At 46.8% G+C, this 17272-nt stretch overlaps 1 protein-coding gene across 1 annotated transcript in view; it reads right to left on the bottom strand.

The window, feature by feature from the left end:
* Positions 1-17272, bottom strand: part of SMCHD1 (structural maintenance of chromosomes flexible hinge domain containing 1) — a 1955900-nt gene that overhangs the window by 1836668 nt on the left and 101960 nt on the right. The window contains exon 3 of the mRNA XM_085605822.1: positions 3362-3523. Within this exon, the coding sequence (XP_085461948.1) occupies positions 3362-3523 (162 nt within the window). The remainder of the gene's footprint in view (positions 1-3361; positions 3524-17272) is intronic.

Genomic DNA, 17272 nt, shown 5'->3' with positions numbered 1-17272 from the left:
CTGACACCTACCCCAAACAAAAACCTTAGGATCATCATCAACAGCAAACTCGACATGGCCACCCAAGTCAATGCCATCACCGCCTTATGCTTCAGTACTCTGAAGATGCTGAGATAGATTTTCAAAAGGGTCCAAATCTGCACCCGGAAAACCGTCATGCATGCCGTGATCACAAGAAAACTGGACTATGGGAATGCCCTCTATGTCGGGATCAACAAAAAAAAATCACCAGAAGGATGCAGACAATTCAGAACTCGGCAGCCAGAATCATCCTGAACCTCCCATGGTGCACTCTCATCACAACACACCACACCACAGCACACCTGAAGGAGCTCCACTGGCTCCCCATTTACAAACGAACAAAATTCAAACTCCTCATCCATACTTTCAAGGCACTACATAGCACTCGTCCAGAATACTTCAACAATTGCATCTGCTTTCACAAACCTTCCAGACACCTCCATTCGTCCAAACTCCTACTTACACAAAACCAAAGCATACGGAAAACCAGATATGGCTATTGAGCCTTCTCTTACATCGCTCTTCAAGCATGGAATGACCTGCTGCTACACATAAGAGCCTCCTTCTCACTTCTTAAATTCCGCAAGAAGCTGAAGACCTGGCTCTTTGAGTAGTTCCCCTAGTCCCTAGATGTGCCAAGACTCGCACTTGCTCTACAATCTGCATAACACAATGTTACACCTGCTATTGTAATACTTGATTCAATTGCAATGATTATTGGTGTGATAATAGGAGGAGTTTAACCACTCAATAGAAACTATAGAAACAGATTATTGCCTACAGTGCGGTGCGTCACTTCTCTTGTAGATTACAATGTTTATCATTCTCACAAATATGGTGCTTGGGCACCATCTCCCAGAACACTTACATTAATTTCCTGTACGGACATGTCTTTTCTAATCACGTGTTCTCGAAATTATCAAACAAACAATATTGCAGCATATAATTTGCAAGATGGAAGAAATTCTAAGTAAAATGTAACTAGGTCATGGGACCGAGAAATGCTCTAGATCTCACACATTCTTCATATAAACGTGGTTGACACTGTCGCTCAGGGACCTTAAGCAAGCACATGGGACATAAAGTCACTCAAGCACTTGTTGATTACCTCAACAGTCGTGCATCTTTTGAAAAAGACAATCCTCACCTTAACACTGATAACTATTGAGAGATTTACTGCTTTCATTATTACGGTAATCTACAACTGCACACAGTCTAAACACCGACACACTCCTTGTTCATAAAGCCGCAGATTCTTTTGCCAAAATTAGTTTGTTTTGCTGCAGACCAATTTTATGATTCAAGTGCATATTTTTATTTGCAGGACCCAGAGAATGACACTCATCATCTAGCATAAAGCCTCTATTTGTATTGAGTTTTTTGGAGAGTCCAGTTATGCATACTGGGATGAAAATATACCTTTTTAAAAAACAGGGGGCAAGAGTCATGGCACATTCAGGGATTTTACTTTGTTTGCTTGCATTCCAGAGGGCTTTGCTCTTTTTTACTGTGCAGTCGGCCACTGGCATAGGTTTGCATCCCCTATGGATATGCAGAGGCTTTTACCACCCCAAAATAACTATTATCTTCCAGACTGGACTCCGGAGGCAGGATCCTACTGCATTAGTTGATAATGGCATATTTAAGAACTTTAGTTATGCCGGCACAAACAAATTAATATTTTTGCGATTTGTGTTTTTTTTTCCCGTCATAAGCTTGCCACCTCAAGACCATACTCTCCTCCCTAACGCAACAATTTTATGCTTTCATGGCTAATAGGTGCTATGTTTTAAGAGTACATTCTTCTTGTTGTGCGCTGTGGCCCACCTTTTCTACCTCTTGATGCCTTCAAATGCCTATGAAATGGTGTGGCATGTGATTTAATATCCTGCTCTTCCAGGGCACCAGATGCACCTTTTTAGCTCATTATTACTCATAGACAACTGCACTTTAATAAATTAATTGAATCTGAAATCGATTTGAACGAACAAGTATAATACTTTAACGTCTTTAGTAAACTATATGACAACAAATAGTTCAATCTGCATCTAAAACCGTCTGCTTACTGAACACTCAATATCCAACACAGTTTGCAGACTTGCGCTTAGCTGTTTTCCATGACTCTAAAAGGTAAAGATTTAAGCCTCTACTTTTTAAAATATTGGGAGAAAGTGGCTTGGAAGATGCTTTCCTTCTCATAACTTGAGAACATTTGTTTGAGGAACATGCATCTATAGAGCGGTTTTTGACATGTATTTGATTCATCCACCACATGCCAGCAGGCCATCACAATAACTGATGCATGGCTGTGTACTCGGTATGAAGCACACAATCTCTCAATCAGCAGCTACAGAAGCAATTCAGTGTCTTTCTGGGAGTCACAGAATAGCACTAATGTTCCATATACATACAGACATATATAAACACACATACAAGCACAGAGAAAAAGGTGAGGGCAGCAATACCCTGCACCAGTCGTTATGGCGTGTCGTGGCTACGATTTTGTGATTAGAACTAGGTGCAATGGACCCAGGTCGTGACCTTCATACGTCCCCAAAAGGGTGGTATGCAACCTCCCCACGCAAATTTAAGCAAGAATGGCCCCGCACTCAAATGAACACATAGGTAATTAGTAAAAGGCAGTTAGTGTCCATAGTCCATCACAAAGAAGTGAAGTTATATCTTCCCAAATGAAAAACGTTAGTCGGCGTTATTGCTGTAGAAAAAAAATCCTTTTATTCCATAGAAATTCTTTAAAATCACAGCACGCAATTGACAAGACAGCCGACGCATTTCGTCCCTCTTGGGACTTCAAGGATTGGCGAGTAAAAGACATATACCATATGTTCTTTGTGGTTAGTCCTTATGTGAGCGAGAGTAATAGTAGTGAAACAAGTAAATGGGACATGTATCTCCCGGAGGTTAGTTGTGGCGTCCGGTCCAAGAATCGATTCTTGAGGGACGAAACGCATCAGCTGTCTATCTACACCTACACACACCTACACCCACACACTCACACACGCAAACACACACGCACACCCAAAAATACCTGCACTGCAATTCGTAAGTTGTCTAAATGTACCTACAGTAAGGTGCTGACTAAAAACAAGTAAACTTTTAGCTCTATAAAATTTAATTGCATGTGGATTTTATGCTGGGTTAGAAGGTTTCTTGTTCACAAGAAGGACACTACTGATTTGTCAAAATAAACTTTCGACCATCAGAAGTAGCGCATGGAACGGCCCTGGGACAAATTTTAATAACTAACCTTGCAAAGAAACAGTCACTGCACCAAAGAGAAAATTATTCAGATATGACATTTGTGCAAGAAATTACTTACGTAAAGGATTTTGGCCTTCGCTGGCATAATATTCATACATGCCACTTTTGACCAATGTATCATAGTGTGGTAAAAAATCAATGCGTTCTTTTGTTGCCGATGATAGTGTCTGATTGACAGTTTGGAGAATATACAGTGTAACTCCATCCTGAACAATTTGATCTGCAATTAAAAGACAACATGGAAAAAGTCTACATGAATATACAATTAAAGTTTATGAATTTAAATTAACATCAATAAATATAGGATTAAAAAAGCAGGAATATTGTGGATTTGCACACATTATCGTTTCCAATTTAGAGGAAAAGGGACAACAACAATTCTTTAATGAACGATGAAATACAATGCTCCTAGCAGAAAACTGAGGAGCAAACAGAATTGGGAGGCCCAGCCATATTTGCTCCTCTCTATGTACAATGGTGTCAGTCTGTGCCAGGAGGGGGCTGCTAGGTCATGTACCTGAATGTGCATTGTTTAACCGTTTACATTTCTTTGACCTAAGGACTTCTAAGAAATTCTTAAATCAAGCCTACCTTTTTGTGAGAAAGGCATTTAACCATCATCAAGGATTTCTAAAAATAAAAGAATTTGCAAACGACCAACCTTCTTAAAGTTTTTAAGTGCATGTGTTCCTAAACACTCAAGTACAATCAGCTTTAAAATGCTGGGTTTGAGTCCTCCCTCTTTCACACAAAGGATGCACACCCTCCTCAGTTCCCTTTAAAAACATGTAGAACGGGGGCATGGCCTAGTGGAGCATGAAGTAGGACTGTTTTTCGCTCCCTCGCCAGTCTTCCTGCACCATCTGAGGCACCAGGACTGCGCTCAAGCATACAGTCGTGGTGCTTATCCTCCCCCCTGCCCTGTCCTTGGGGGGGGGGGGGGTTATCATGCCCAGGAAAAGCAGCCAAGGGGACAGCGATCCGGGCTTCTGCCTTTGGTCTATCTCCGCCAGCTCGACCCACCATCTTGGTTCAGCTAAGTGAGCGGGCCGAACGGGCACCTGCATACAAGCATTGACAGCCCTGCCTACGCCAAAAAATGGAGACCTAGCCAACTGCGCGGCGGCGCGGATCACCGCCTGCAACGACAGTCCAGCCAGTGAGCCACTTACCCAGAAGTGTGGCCAAAAGCTGAGGAGTTGCCATCTTGGCGTGCCTGTGGCAAATGCCCTCACACCAGTGCAGGCCTCTTGGTGGCCACCGTGCTTGTAGACCTTCTAACGGTACCAGGGGTGCAGTGATGCAGTGCCTGTGGCAAGCTCCTCTCCCCCTGTTCTGAACTGTGGAAGGCTGATGCCAGGCTCCTGCCGGGTGGAAGCATCCGGCAGATAAGTGCCCATTGAGGAGAGGGACGCCTGACAACTTCTGGAAGCCAGCTCAGTATTGGCACGACCCCGCCTCCATAAACTGCCTGGCGAGACAGCATTAAGGTGAGCACAGGCAAGGCAAGAGCACCCCCAACCCTCCCCTGATAGGCCCCTGGGGACTTGCTGGTGGGTGATCAGAGAGGTAGGGCTCCAATGCCATGGGGGAGAACGGGCCACAGACTCAGCCTAGCTTCCTGCACCCGCCCTGTATCCAGGCAGGGGCACAACTCAGCAACTTCGGCTGGCCAGAAGAGTTAGCTGGTATCAGTGAAGAGTGACTGAACGGAGGCGTTCACACCCCCTATCCTCCCGCCTTGAGAAATCCTGCTGACAGATGCGGGAGGCCCAGCTCTTGAAAGCGGAGCGGGTCGTGACTCGGCAGCAGAACTCAATCTCCCTCTACACTTTCTCCCTGGAATGGCGGAAGAGCCAGCACCACCCATTGTGGCCAGCATCACAGTCCGGCGTCGGAGATGGCCTGATCCACAGGCTTTTGACTGCTTGCTCAATGTGGCCCACCTGATTGGCAGAGAGGCTGCATTGCACGGGCCTCAGAACCCAAGGTTGGGCTGCTTGCATCTGCCTATGTTCTGTGATCCCTTTGTTTCATGCACCTGGTCAGTAGTTGGAGCAGGGTGCTGTGGGTGGCCCAACGACCTCCCACATCTAGATCACTTCTTAGCTAGTTCCCCTCTGATAAATAGAATAACATAAATAATGGCCATGCCATGCACCAATTTGCTTACAATTAGATACTAACACACATCAGATTAGGCAGCAAAGATACAAGGACTTCAAATTGGAAGTAAAAAGATTCCTTATGAACAAGTTCTTACCTTAATAGGTTGTTGGATCGTCTGCTCCAATGCATTGGACTTACACCTTTAAGCCCTTGCGCTGGATGCTATTCCATCTCGATACGTACCAGTTATGTTCTTATTATTCTGCTGACCTTGTGTACTTTTAACTCTTCTTGTCCTGTGAATTCTATTTTGATATACGAGTCTGTCTGTACTCCTATTTGACACATGTACTGCAACTGTTACCATCCTTTCCCCAGAATTGTAAAGCGCTCTGATATCCCTCGGGATCATGTTCGCGCTATATACAACTTTATGTTATTCCATTTATCAGAGGGGAACTAGTTAAGAAGTGATCTAGCTTGACATAAGTTCTGTCTACAGATGCTTATGACACAGACTTCTTACACAGAAATTTGTGACAGGCTTGAAGCCCCTTCTTTATTTCAGCATAGTGATTGCTAGGTCGTGCTATAGCTGTAGTGTATGTCCACGAACATCATCTCCATTCTCCGGTGCCTTGGACACTCGTCTTTAACATAAATGTGTATTCTAGTCAGAACATCTGGATGAGCATTATGGCTAGCGCCTTCCATTGGCGCCCCGTGAGTGGAGTCAAACCTTATAGGGGTCATCCTCAAGTTTGTCTCTGATAAATTGAAACAGATCAGAGCGACCCAAGAAGCAGGCCTGTTAGGGTGCGATCGGAGCCCCGGAATGCCAGGCTGCAGCCTTGAGGACACCAGGGCGTGGCTACAAGCTGGCCGGAGCTCCGGGATGAAAATCCCCGGCGGAGGACATCGACAGACGGCCTGGCCTGGAGAGGCCCCAACGTGACAACCAGCCAACATGGAGTGGTTCCGAAGAGGCCGGGACTGCCGAGGTGAGGCAGGGACAGGGACTGAATTGTCGCGCTGAAGTGTGGGCATTGTCCTCTGGCTCAGCCTGGTGGTTTTCTCTGGGTCTACCTCGGGGCCCGGTGGTTGGAGGAGGCGTAAGGAACAGGCCTCCAAGTGTGTGGAGGCCCGTGCCGGGTGAAGCGGGGCACAGGGTGGCATATAATTAAGGGGACCTGGCTGCTGAGACGGCACTCCCGGAGCTTGGCCGGAGGGAGTGGAGCTACAGCGGGTCTGAGCACACTCCCCGGCGGCCTGGTAGGCCTGAAATTCGGCACAAAAAAGACATTAAGAACCTGGACGAGTGGCGGTGATTGGACTGGCCCCCACCTTTATCTATAGTACCAGACTTATGCCTGCTTGATCGGACCAAAGGCCGAGGAATTAACAAGACCGCAGATCACGGGTCTTGGAGACACCTGGGGGGCTCCAGAAGGTGAGTGGAGGTAGGATGGGATGCGGACTACTCCAATGCCCTAGAGACAGAATAGAGGGTGAATCCCTGATCAGAGGAAATGCATCGTCCCAATAGTCATAGAGGCACACATGCATGATGGGAAAACACATGGCGAGGCAGACGAGGGCCGCGCTGGAGCAAGAAGAGCCGACCCAGGACCACACTATGAAGGACACTGGCAATACCCTCTCCGAAGATCCGGTACAATAGCAGCTAACTAAGATATTGGAAGCAACAGCAGATACCAAAGCCACGCTGCACCAAGATATCAGCACGGTGTCAGTGGGATTGGGCTTCCTCAAATCAGAACATGTGAAACTCGCACAAAGCATGAAGCACACTGAATCCTCTATTGCTGATATGGCACCGCAACAGAAGGCAATGTCGCTACAGATGGGGAACCTAGCTGATCAGGCTCGCTGACTAGACAAGACGCTGAAGGACGGAACAGGAGAAATAACATCAGGGTCCTGGGCCTGCCGGAGGAATGCAGGGCAGGGACATGGTCACCTTCCTTGAGCACTGGCTTCAAACAGCGGTTGCACCGGAGGGACTGTCAGCATTTTACACTTGGGAGAGCGCATAGAGTTCCTGCTAAGCCGCCGGCCCAGGGGTGGTCCCTGCACCCAGTGGTGGCTCGGCTCCTTCACTATAAAGACGGAGACACCTTGCTGCAAAAGCCCCGGAAAGATGGGCCATATATGGTGGACAATAGTAGTTTCAATTTTCCCGGATTACACACTGGAGGTACAAAAACGGCATGCCTCCTTCTTTAAAGCCAAAAAAGCCCTACGAGAAGAAGGCCTCCAATACTCCCTGATATCTACTGCCCGACTGCGTATTCTCTTAACTGGAAGGCTCACTTCTGTGATGATCCCAAAATGGCATGGGACTGGATTGAAGCCTATAGAACGGAGAGACCGCAGGCGACACAAGAGCTGAGGCGCCGCCCCAGGGCGGTGAACCCAGGAAGAGGCAACGGAGGCGGCTGGGGCGCAGCGCCCCACAGAAATAAAGCTCTTCACAAACAAACAAACAAAGGGCTAAGGCACTGCAGGCTGTGACTTTGCTTATGCAGGACAGGAAATCCACGCTGGAGGCAGGGTCCCGCTCACCGAGAGGGACAGAGGGTTCAGGATCGGACTCCTCCAGGGCTGACTATTTAATTCTTCCTGTGGTGACCTCGAAGATGGCGGATGTGATTGTTTGACTTGGAAGTGTGCTGCTGATCCTTGTGGGCTGCTGAAGGGGTGTGGAGTCACCTGCTGGGGGACTGGTTGTCGGCTGGGAACGGCAATTTTGGGCTGGCGCTTTACATGCAGTGCTCTTACTCCTGGTCAGTTCCCTTATTGGCCACTCCCTCCTATGGTCTCCCTCACTGTGGGTTTGGGCCTCATCCAAATGATTTTTTGTGCATGATTTTGGCGATTGGCCGTTGCCAGGCTGTCCTGGGACCAGGGTGTTGTTCAAAATAGGGGTCTTTTTTTTACAGTTTATGTTATTCAGTATGGGGTGGCGAGGGGGGTCTGCAATGAGAGGGCCACCGGGAGCGGCTGTAGAGATATAGGCCGTCATTATGTCACCAACACACGAAGTTGTAAGGTTTATAACTTGGAATATTAAAGGGATGGGGCCTATGACAAAGCGTCACAATGCGTATACCTACTTAAAACGGAGAGCTGTGCTCATAGCTCTCCTTCAGGAGACTCATCTAACCAGAAACAAAGTTGACAAGCCACGCAGGAGGTGGAAAGGACAGCTGTTTGCGACCTCTTTCTTGGCATATGCTCTAGGAGTATTGATTTGGATAAGGCCTGGGGTCCTCTTTGATCCTATACATTCACTGATAGACAGCGAAGGTAGATATGTATTTATTGTGGGGAGGCTGGCGGACTGAGAGGTGATGCAGGGTAGTGTGTTTGCACCTAACCTTGAGTGCATGGGGGGGCAGGCTGTGCTTGGAGAGATTCTAATTGTGTCGCAGATGTTACAGCTGGTTGGTCTCACCCTCCTCTCCCCGGCGCACAGGCTCCTCGTATAACAACAGGTTTCCGGGGTTGGATGAATCACTGGGGGATGGAGGACATTTGGAGAGTGCAACACATGGCGGATGGAGAATACATCAGGTACATACCAGACTAAGTGCCTTTCTATGCACACCGACCTTCAGTGGCTCTGTTACATATACGGCATACTTAGGACGGACCTTCTCAGACCACAGTCCACTCTGGTTTACCAGCCTCTGGGGAGACGTCCACCAATCTCTTTATGGGGGCTGAATCCTCTGATGCTGGGGGATGCCCCCTTTCGGAGTCTCTAGGCGCCCTAGTTGATACATTCTTTTCAACTAACGCCCACACAGCATCATCTCCACTAATGAAGTGGGAGGCATTCAAAGTGGTGGCGAGGGGACATTGCCTGAGTCAATCGATTGGTGCACAGCGTGAGATCAAGCAGGAACTGCTAGACTTGGAGGCTAAGATTAAGCAATTAGACAATGCTCAAGGGAATGACGACACAGCCACAATGAGCTTACAGGCTACACAAGTGAGCTACAATGATGCTCTGGAGAGGCTGAGATGCCACAGTTATAGGGAATACATGGGTAAGGTGCAGAAAGAAGAAGGCAAAGCAGGTCGCCTATTGGCGTGGCTGATTAAACCAGAGTCTCGAGGATCGTTGATCACCCTAGCTCAGACGGAAGCGGGCGAGCTGGTCTATTGCCCCGAAGCAATTAATGCCCCATTTCAAAATTATTATGAGAGGTTATATACAGCCCCCCACCCTGCAGTCCTTCATTCCACTATCGGGGACTTTCTTGATAATCTCCCAATACGGACATTAGACAGACAAATACAGGACGATCTGGGAAGACCGGTGACTTTGAAGGAAGTTCACAGGGCCATTGCAGATATAGCAACTAGCAAAACACAGGGGCCGGACGGTCTACCTGCAGGCTATTTGAGAGTTTCGAGGAGATATCAGGTCTGCGAGTTAATAAATAAAAGACGTACCTATTCCCATTGACGGGACCCCTCTCTAGGCCCATGACCCTACCTGCGGACATTAATTGGACCCCACACTCATTTAAATATCTGGGCATTCAAATATTCCACTCTATGGATGACCTGAGGGAGGGAAACTTAGAGCGCTGCGGTTCCTCCTTTCTTGCGTCCTCTTTTTGAGTACCTTAAAGCAGCCCATTATGGCCAGGATTTCCTTGTAATGCACAATGTAAGCAGGAAAAACTTCCAGACTTATGGGGGGGGGGGGGGCCGAGAGGAACTAAAGAGGGGAGTGCACCCTCCTGTGTTTTAACACTGCTTTACCAAAAAGTACTCCCCACTACCGACTCACTAATGAGTGGTTTGATCTATTTGAACAATCCTAGAACTCTGATTGTGTGGAGATCCCGATGTGAAGCTACTACAGGAACACCACTACTAGGTGGGAAAGGAGGCAAATCCTTTTATTTTATATTCCCTCACACACCCTAGTGGTGTCATGCTTCATCATTGGGACACCCAGACGCCTAAAAGTCAGGGTGAGCTCAACCGTCTTTCAGGGAGCTCTTAGGAAGAAGATATTTTTGGCCAGGGGGATAAAGATTAAAAGCCCACCAACAGATCCCAGTTTCCCTTTATTCTTGGATCTGCCGGGGGTAATGATAAAATATAAAGAAAGGGTCAGTAGGGATATTATGGTCCTAAGACCCTATAGCCAACATGTTTCAGTCCATGTACGCCCCATAAAGAGTGCTTGACTTTCTTCAGGGCGAAAACTGTGTGCCCCCTGGTATGAGTAGTACAGAGAATTTCCCTATTCTACTTATTATAAGGGCAGATAGCTGCTCCTTATCACTTTTCAAAGACAAATTAGTCTCATGTAATCACTCCATCTGGGAAGAGAAAAAGAAAAGAAAAAGATACCACACATCGTTGTAATAGAGTTCTAGATTGTTCATACCTACATGCGTACGTGTGCACTACCCTGTGGTAATAGTTTTTTCCCACCACGCACGCAGAGGTGGCGAGTGAAAACATACTTTGTCTATCACACGCTCGTGTTTGCATTAGGGGTTACCAGTTCCCTTTTTTGTAAACCAACAGACAAAAACAGCCTATTACATTTTAATAGTGCTCACCCCCGTGCTCTAAGAGAGAACCTCCCGATGGGCCAATTCTTACGGATCCGCAGAAATTGCGCGGACCTAAATGAATACAAAGTGGAAGCAGAAAATCTGGCCAAAAAATTAGAAGCAAGATCTTATCCCAAGAGGATTATTGATAAAGCAAAGAAACGGTCCCGCAATACACCTAGGGAGGCCCTACTAGAAACACATCAGAAAGAGGAACAGGACACACTTATATGCGTTACAACTTTTAAAGCATCATCCAATGAAATTAAGAAAATCATCAACAAAAAGTGGACAGTCTTGACCTCAAATAAATTGAAATTTGAGAAACCAATGTTCTCCTTTAAACGAAACCGGAGTCTTAAGGACTCCCTTATACACACTGATTTCAGGAAGACTAAAATAAAAACGACACACCAAGTAACACTATGGAACCTACCAGGAGTCATTGGCCACTACCCATGTGGCTCCTGTGTAGCTTGCCCTTTCACTGAACACACAAAAGAAATAGACTTAGGCATGCAGTACGCATGGGAACAACGTTCGCACACAAACTTTAACACCGATAAGGTGATTTACCTCATTAAATGCCCCTGCCAACTCACGTATGTGGGAATGACAGGGAGAAAAATTAAAGTGCGTATTAGTGAGCATAGAAGCAGAATCAGAATGGCTATTACATCAACTAAACTCACTGCTCACTATATAGAGAAAAAGCACACAGACACAGACTTGTGGTGGACAATTATCGAGAAAGTGAAGGGTGATGGTGACATGTCTAAAATCCTACTCGAACGTGAACAACGATGGGTGTATAGACTCAAAACCCACATTGTCGGACTGAATGACTCGATACCGTGGAACCAGCTCAATAAGAGGTAATTGACTGTATGTCTACACCTCGGGATAGGGAGCTGATGCCAGTAAGTTCCTTTATTAATTCGGGTAATCTCTACCCCAAGAGTATTCCCTTTACCAACAACACATGCATCTATGGTAAATCAATAATGTAATAACTCCGAAACCACATGAATGAAGTGACTTCTATCTGTGTCATTGCTGTGGGTTTTAAATCTTAAATTGTTAATTACAAATCTGAAGCACAACGCACTCCATCACAACCCCACCCACATTAAACACCCCATCTTCCGCGTCCCTGACACCAAAGTACGTCACAGGCACGATCGGATTCATCTGATACAGGGACTGGGATGTAACTATATACGAGTCAAGTCCCCTGACTATGAATACTGAGGCGAACATTGAAAAACATATAAATGTTCATTATGGTGAAAGTATCGTCACCATTGACAATGTGAATAGATATTAGAAAATCATCTAAATATGATTATGTGTCCCCAGCCCTACAGTCCCAACAATTTGAGGACTCACTTATTCTATAGAACTGCATTACCCGCTAAACCTATTTGAGTCGCTGAGACTCCAACTTTGCATTATAAACACAACTTTCAAAATTTCCATTGAGTATCCGTAGTAAAAACTGAGTGTTTCTAGTTTTGAACGACAATACCCATAATTCTTCCGAGAGTCGCTTTGACATACATTTCGCGACCGGTGAAGGGCAGGACACCATCAGAATTACTTTTATGAATCCACAGTGAAATCGGAACGTTCCTAGTGTAGAACTACAATACCCATCATTCCTGTTAGAGTCGCTCTGACGTCCATTACGAAACCCGGAAATGGGCGGGACACTATCCAATAGACAACGATATATTTACAGCGGGAGATCGAGGTAACTTGGAACCCCAAGCAGTGGAACCACCTCCAAGTAGGACGGAACGAGGGGCAGGACCCTTGATGGCGTGAGTAAAACATGAAGCTGAGTCACGAATACAAGGTATGAGAGAGAGCTGGCCCCCTCGGGGTCCAGCCTCCAGCACTGTTCTCATGAGTGTTGTCTTCTGTTTTGTTTTTTTCCCCCATCACAACTGTTGGCCGACGGTTCGGGTGACATGAAAATTCACCAATCTCTAAATCTTGTTGATTGTGCTCCTGTAAACGTACAGTGTTTGACTACAGGGCTACCCCGCAGAGCGTTGAGTTTCCACTAGGAGCTGAAACCCCTCCCAAAACGGGATAAGGATGAATGAATGAGAGTGTGTGAGAAAAATATATATATACACGAACGAGCATGGAGTGAGAGCATGCAAATACGTTTTTGAATACTTCCGAGAGACATGGCGATTTTCTAAGTTACAAGTTTGGGTAAGAGTGAATGACACGGATGTTGTATCAATACCACCAACGCACACCTAAGAGTGGAAGGTGATAGGATGCGGCACAATGCCGCCACTACAGTGGGCATAATGCAAACACGAGCGTGTGATAGACAAAGTATGTTTTCACTCACCACCTCTGCGTGCATGGTGGGAAAAACCTTTCACCACAGGGTAGTGCACATGTACGCATGTAGGTATGAACAATCTAGAACTCTATTACAACGATGTGTGGTATCTTTTTCTTTTCCTAGATGGAGTGATTACATGAGACTAATTTGTCTTTGAAAAGTGATAAGGAGCAGCTATCTGCCCTTATAATAAGTAGAATAGGGAAATTCTCTGTACTACTCATAGCAGGGGGCACACAGTTTTCACCCTGAAGAAAGTCCAGCACCCTTTATGGGGCGTACATGGACTGAAACATGTTGGCTATAGGGTCTTAGGACCATAATATCCCTACTGACCCTTTCTTTATATTTTATCATTACCCCCGGCAGATCCAAGAATAAAGGAAAATTGGGATCTGTTGGTGGGCTTTTAATCTTTATCCCCCTGTCCAAAAATATCTTCCTAAGAGCTCCCTGAAAGACGGTTGAGCCCACCCTGACTTTTAGGCGTCTGGGTGTCCCAATGATGAAGCATGACACCACTAGGGTGTGTGAGGGAATATAAAATAAAAGGATTTGCCTCCTTTCCCACCTAGTAGTGGTGTTCCTGTAGTAGCTTCACATAGGGATCTCCACACAATCAGAGTTCTAGGATTGTTCAAATAGATCCAACCACTCATTAGTGAGTCGGTAGTGGGGAGTACTTTTTGGTAAAGCAGTGTTAAAACACGGGAGGGTGCACTCCCCTCTTTAGTTCCTCTCGGCCCCCCCCCCCATAAGTCGGGAAGTTTTCCCTGCTTACATTGTGCATTACAAGGAAATCCTGGCCATAATGGGCTGCTGTAAGGTACTCAAAAAGAGGACGCAAGAAAGGAGGAACCGCAGCGCTCTAAGTTTCCCTCCCTCAGGTCATCCATAGAGTGGAATTTTTGAATGCCCAGATATTTAAATGAGTGTGGGGTCCAATTAATGTCCGCAGGTAGGGTCATGGGCCTAGAGAGGGGTCCCGTCAACGGGAATAGGTACGTCTTTTTTTTGTTAACCCGCAGACCTGATATCTGCTCGAAACTCTCAAATAGCCTGCAGGTAGACCGTCTGGCCCCTGTGTTTTGCCAGTTGACATATCTGCAATGGCCCTGTGAACTTCCTTCAAAGTCACCGGTCTTCCCAGATCGTCCTGTATTTGTCTGTCTAATGTCCGTATTGGGAGATTATCAAGAAAGTCCCCGATAGTGGAATGAAGGACTGCAGGGTGGGGGGCTGTATATAACCTCTCATAATAATTTTGAAATGGGGCATTAATTGCTTCGGGGCAATAGACCAGCTCGCCCGTTTCCGTCTGAGCTAGGGTGATCAACGATCCTCAAAACTCTGGTTTAATCAGCCACGCCAATAGGCGACCTGCTTTTCCCTCTTCTTTCTGCACCTTATCCATGTATTCCCTATAACGGTGGTATCTCAGCCTCTCCAGAGCATCATTGTAGCGCACTTGTGTCGCCTGTAAGCTCATTGTGGCTGTGTCGTCATTCCCTTGAGCATTGTCTAATTGCTTAATCTTAGCCTCCAAGTCTAGCAGTTCCTGCCTGATCTCACGGTGTGCACCAATCGATTGACTCAGGCAATGTCCCCTCGCCACCACTTTAAATGCCTCCCACTTCATTAGTGCAGATGATGCTGTGTGGGCGTTAGTTGAAAAGAATGTATCAACTAGGGCGCCTAGAGACTCCGAAAGGGGGCATCCCCCAGCATCAGAGGATTCAGCCCCCATAAAGAGATCGGTGGACGTCTCCCCAGAGGCTGGTAAACCAGAGTGGACTGTGGTCTGAGAAGGTCTGTCCTAAGTATGCCGTATATGTAACAGAGCCACTGAAGGTCGGTGTGCATAGAAAGGCACTTAGTCTGGTATGTACCAGATGTATTCTCCATCCGCCATGTGTTGCACTCTCCAAATGTCCTCCATCCCCCAGTGATTCATCCAACCCCGGAAACCTGTTGTTATACGAGGAACCTGTGCACCGGGGAGAGGAGGGTGAGACCAACCAGCTGTAACATCTGCGACACAATTAGAATCTCCCCAAGCACAGCCTGCCCCCCCATGCACTCAAGGTTAGGTGCAAACACACTACCCCGCATCACCTCTCAGTCCGCCAGCCTCCCCACAATAAATACATATCTACCTTCGCTGTCTATCAGTGAATGTATAGGATCAAAGAGGACCCCAGGCCTTATCCAAATCAATACTCCTAGAGCATATGCCAAGAAGGAGGTCGCAAACAGCTGCCCTTTCCACCTCCTGCGTGGCTTGTCAACTTTGTTTCTGGTTAGATGAGTCTCCTGAAGGAGAGCTATGAGCACAGCTCTCCGTTTTAAGTAGGTATACACATTGTGACGCTTTGTCATAGGCCCCATCCCTTTAATATTCCAAGTTATAAACCTTACAACTTCGTGTATTGGTGACATAATGACGGCCTTTTTCTCTACAGCCGCTCCTCGTGGCCCTCTCAATGCAGACCCCCCCTCGCCACCCCATGCTGAATAACAAACTGTAAAAAAAAGACCCCTATGTTGAACAACTCCCCGGTCCCAGGACAGTCTGGCAACGGCCAATCGCCAAAATCATACACAAAGGGATCTCCACACAATCAGAGTTCTAGGATTGTTCAAATAGATCCAACCACTCATTAGTGAGTCGGTAGTGGGGAGTACTTTTTGGTAAAGCAGGATTTCCTTGACCAAGATGTTTATGCTGCCTCGTCTCTTATATTTCGTTTGTCAATATCCCGATCCTGATACCCCCAGGGAAATTCAGGCCCTTGAACTCACTTCTAAGAAACAAGATCTGGGGAGCTGGATGGAGAAGGGTGTCCCTGAAAACACAGAAGTGCCCTATGACTGAGGGGGGCTTGGAGTACATGACTTAGAGTTCTATATGCTGGCTGCCCAACTATAATGTCTGGCACAATGGCTGGAAGGGGTGAACCTAGAGGGTAACTGTTTGATGGAACCCAGTGTGGGTCCTAGTCTTTGGTTAGCTAAACTGCTGCAGCCGGCAACCCTTGTTCCATACCAGTCAACGTTACAGAGTACGGCCCTGTAGGCATGGAAGTGTTGCCTGGCCAGACTGAGCGCAGCTCAGAGGTATACCCCCATGTTACCACTAGTAGGCCTCCCTCACTGAGACCCCATGACAATTTGTCGTCTTGGTCAAGGGCGGGGTTGGAGACGGTGGGCGAACTGTACCAGGAAAAAACCCTAGTCCAGTTTTCAGACCTGATGGAGAGCTGTGGTCTCCACTGGGCCGGTTCCTGGTATATGAGACCTTGACTCGTACCTTCGGACTGCTGTGGGGAATAGGCGGGGAGGAGCCAGAGCTACATTCTGTGTTACACTCATTGTTTACTCTGGGTGGCGCGTCACACCAAGTGAAGTGGCACTATGTCTCCTTGCACTCCGCGACCCTTACTCCATTGGGAGAACTATGGGGGAAATGGGAAAGAGTGGTGGACAGAGAATTTACTGATTCAGAATGGGGTAAGATTCTTCGATCCCCTAAGAAGATCTCTCAGGATACTAGCCTTAAATATACGCAATTAAACTTCCTACACATGACTTATATGACGCTGCATCGTCTTAATGTCGCATATGGCGGGGAACAGCGGAAATGCCTGCGATGCGCTCAGATGGATGCAGACTTTGTGCATATGATATGCCCACCTCTGGACATATTGGGGAGCAATACTAGCTAAGATTAAAGATGCACTGGGGCGAGAGCTGGCTCTTACAGTTGAGGTTTGCTTGTTGGGGCTCTTTTCACGACCGCATGCCCGGAAAGTTGAGAATAGGCTAATAGACTTAGCCTTGGGATTAGTAAAGAGGAAGATAGCAATGACGTGGAGATCCGCCG

This window comes from Triturus cristatus, chromosome 5_1 (assembly GCF_964204655.1).
Source record: "Triturus cristatus chromosome 5_1, aTriCri1.1, whole genome shotgun sequence".
NCBI lineage: Eukaryota > Metazoa > Chordata > Amphibia > Caudata > Salamandridae > Triturus > Triturus cristatus.
The sequence above is the reverse complement of the archived record's forward strand: the minus strand, read 5'-3'. Positions and strand labels throughout refer to the sequence as shown.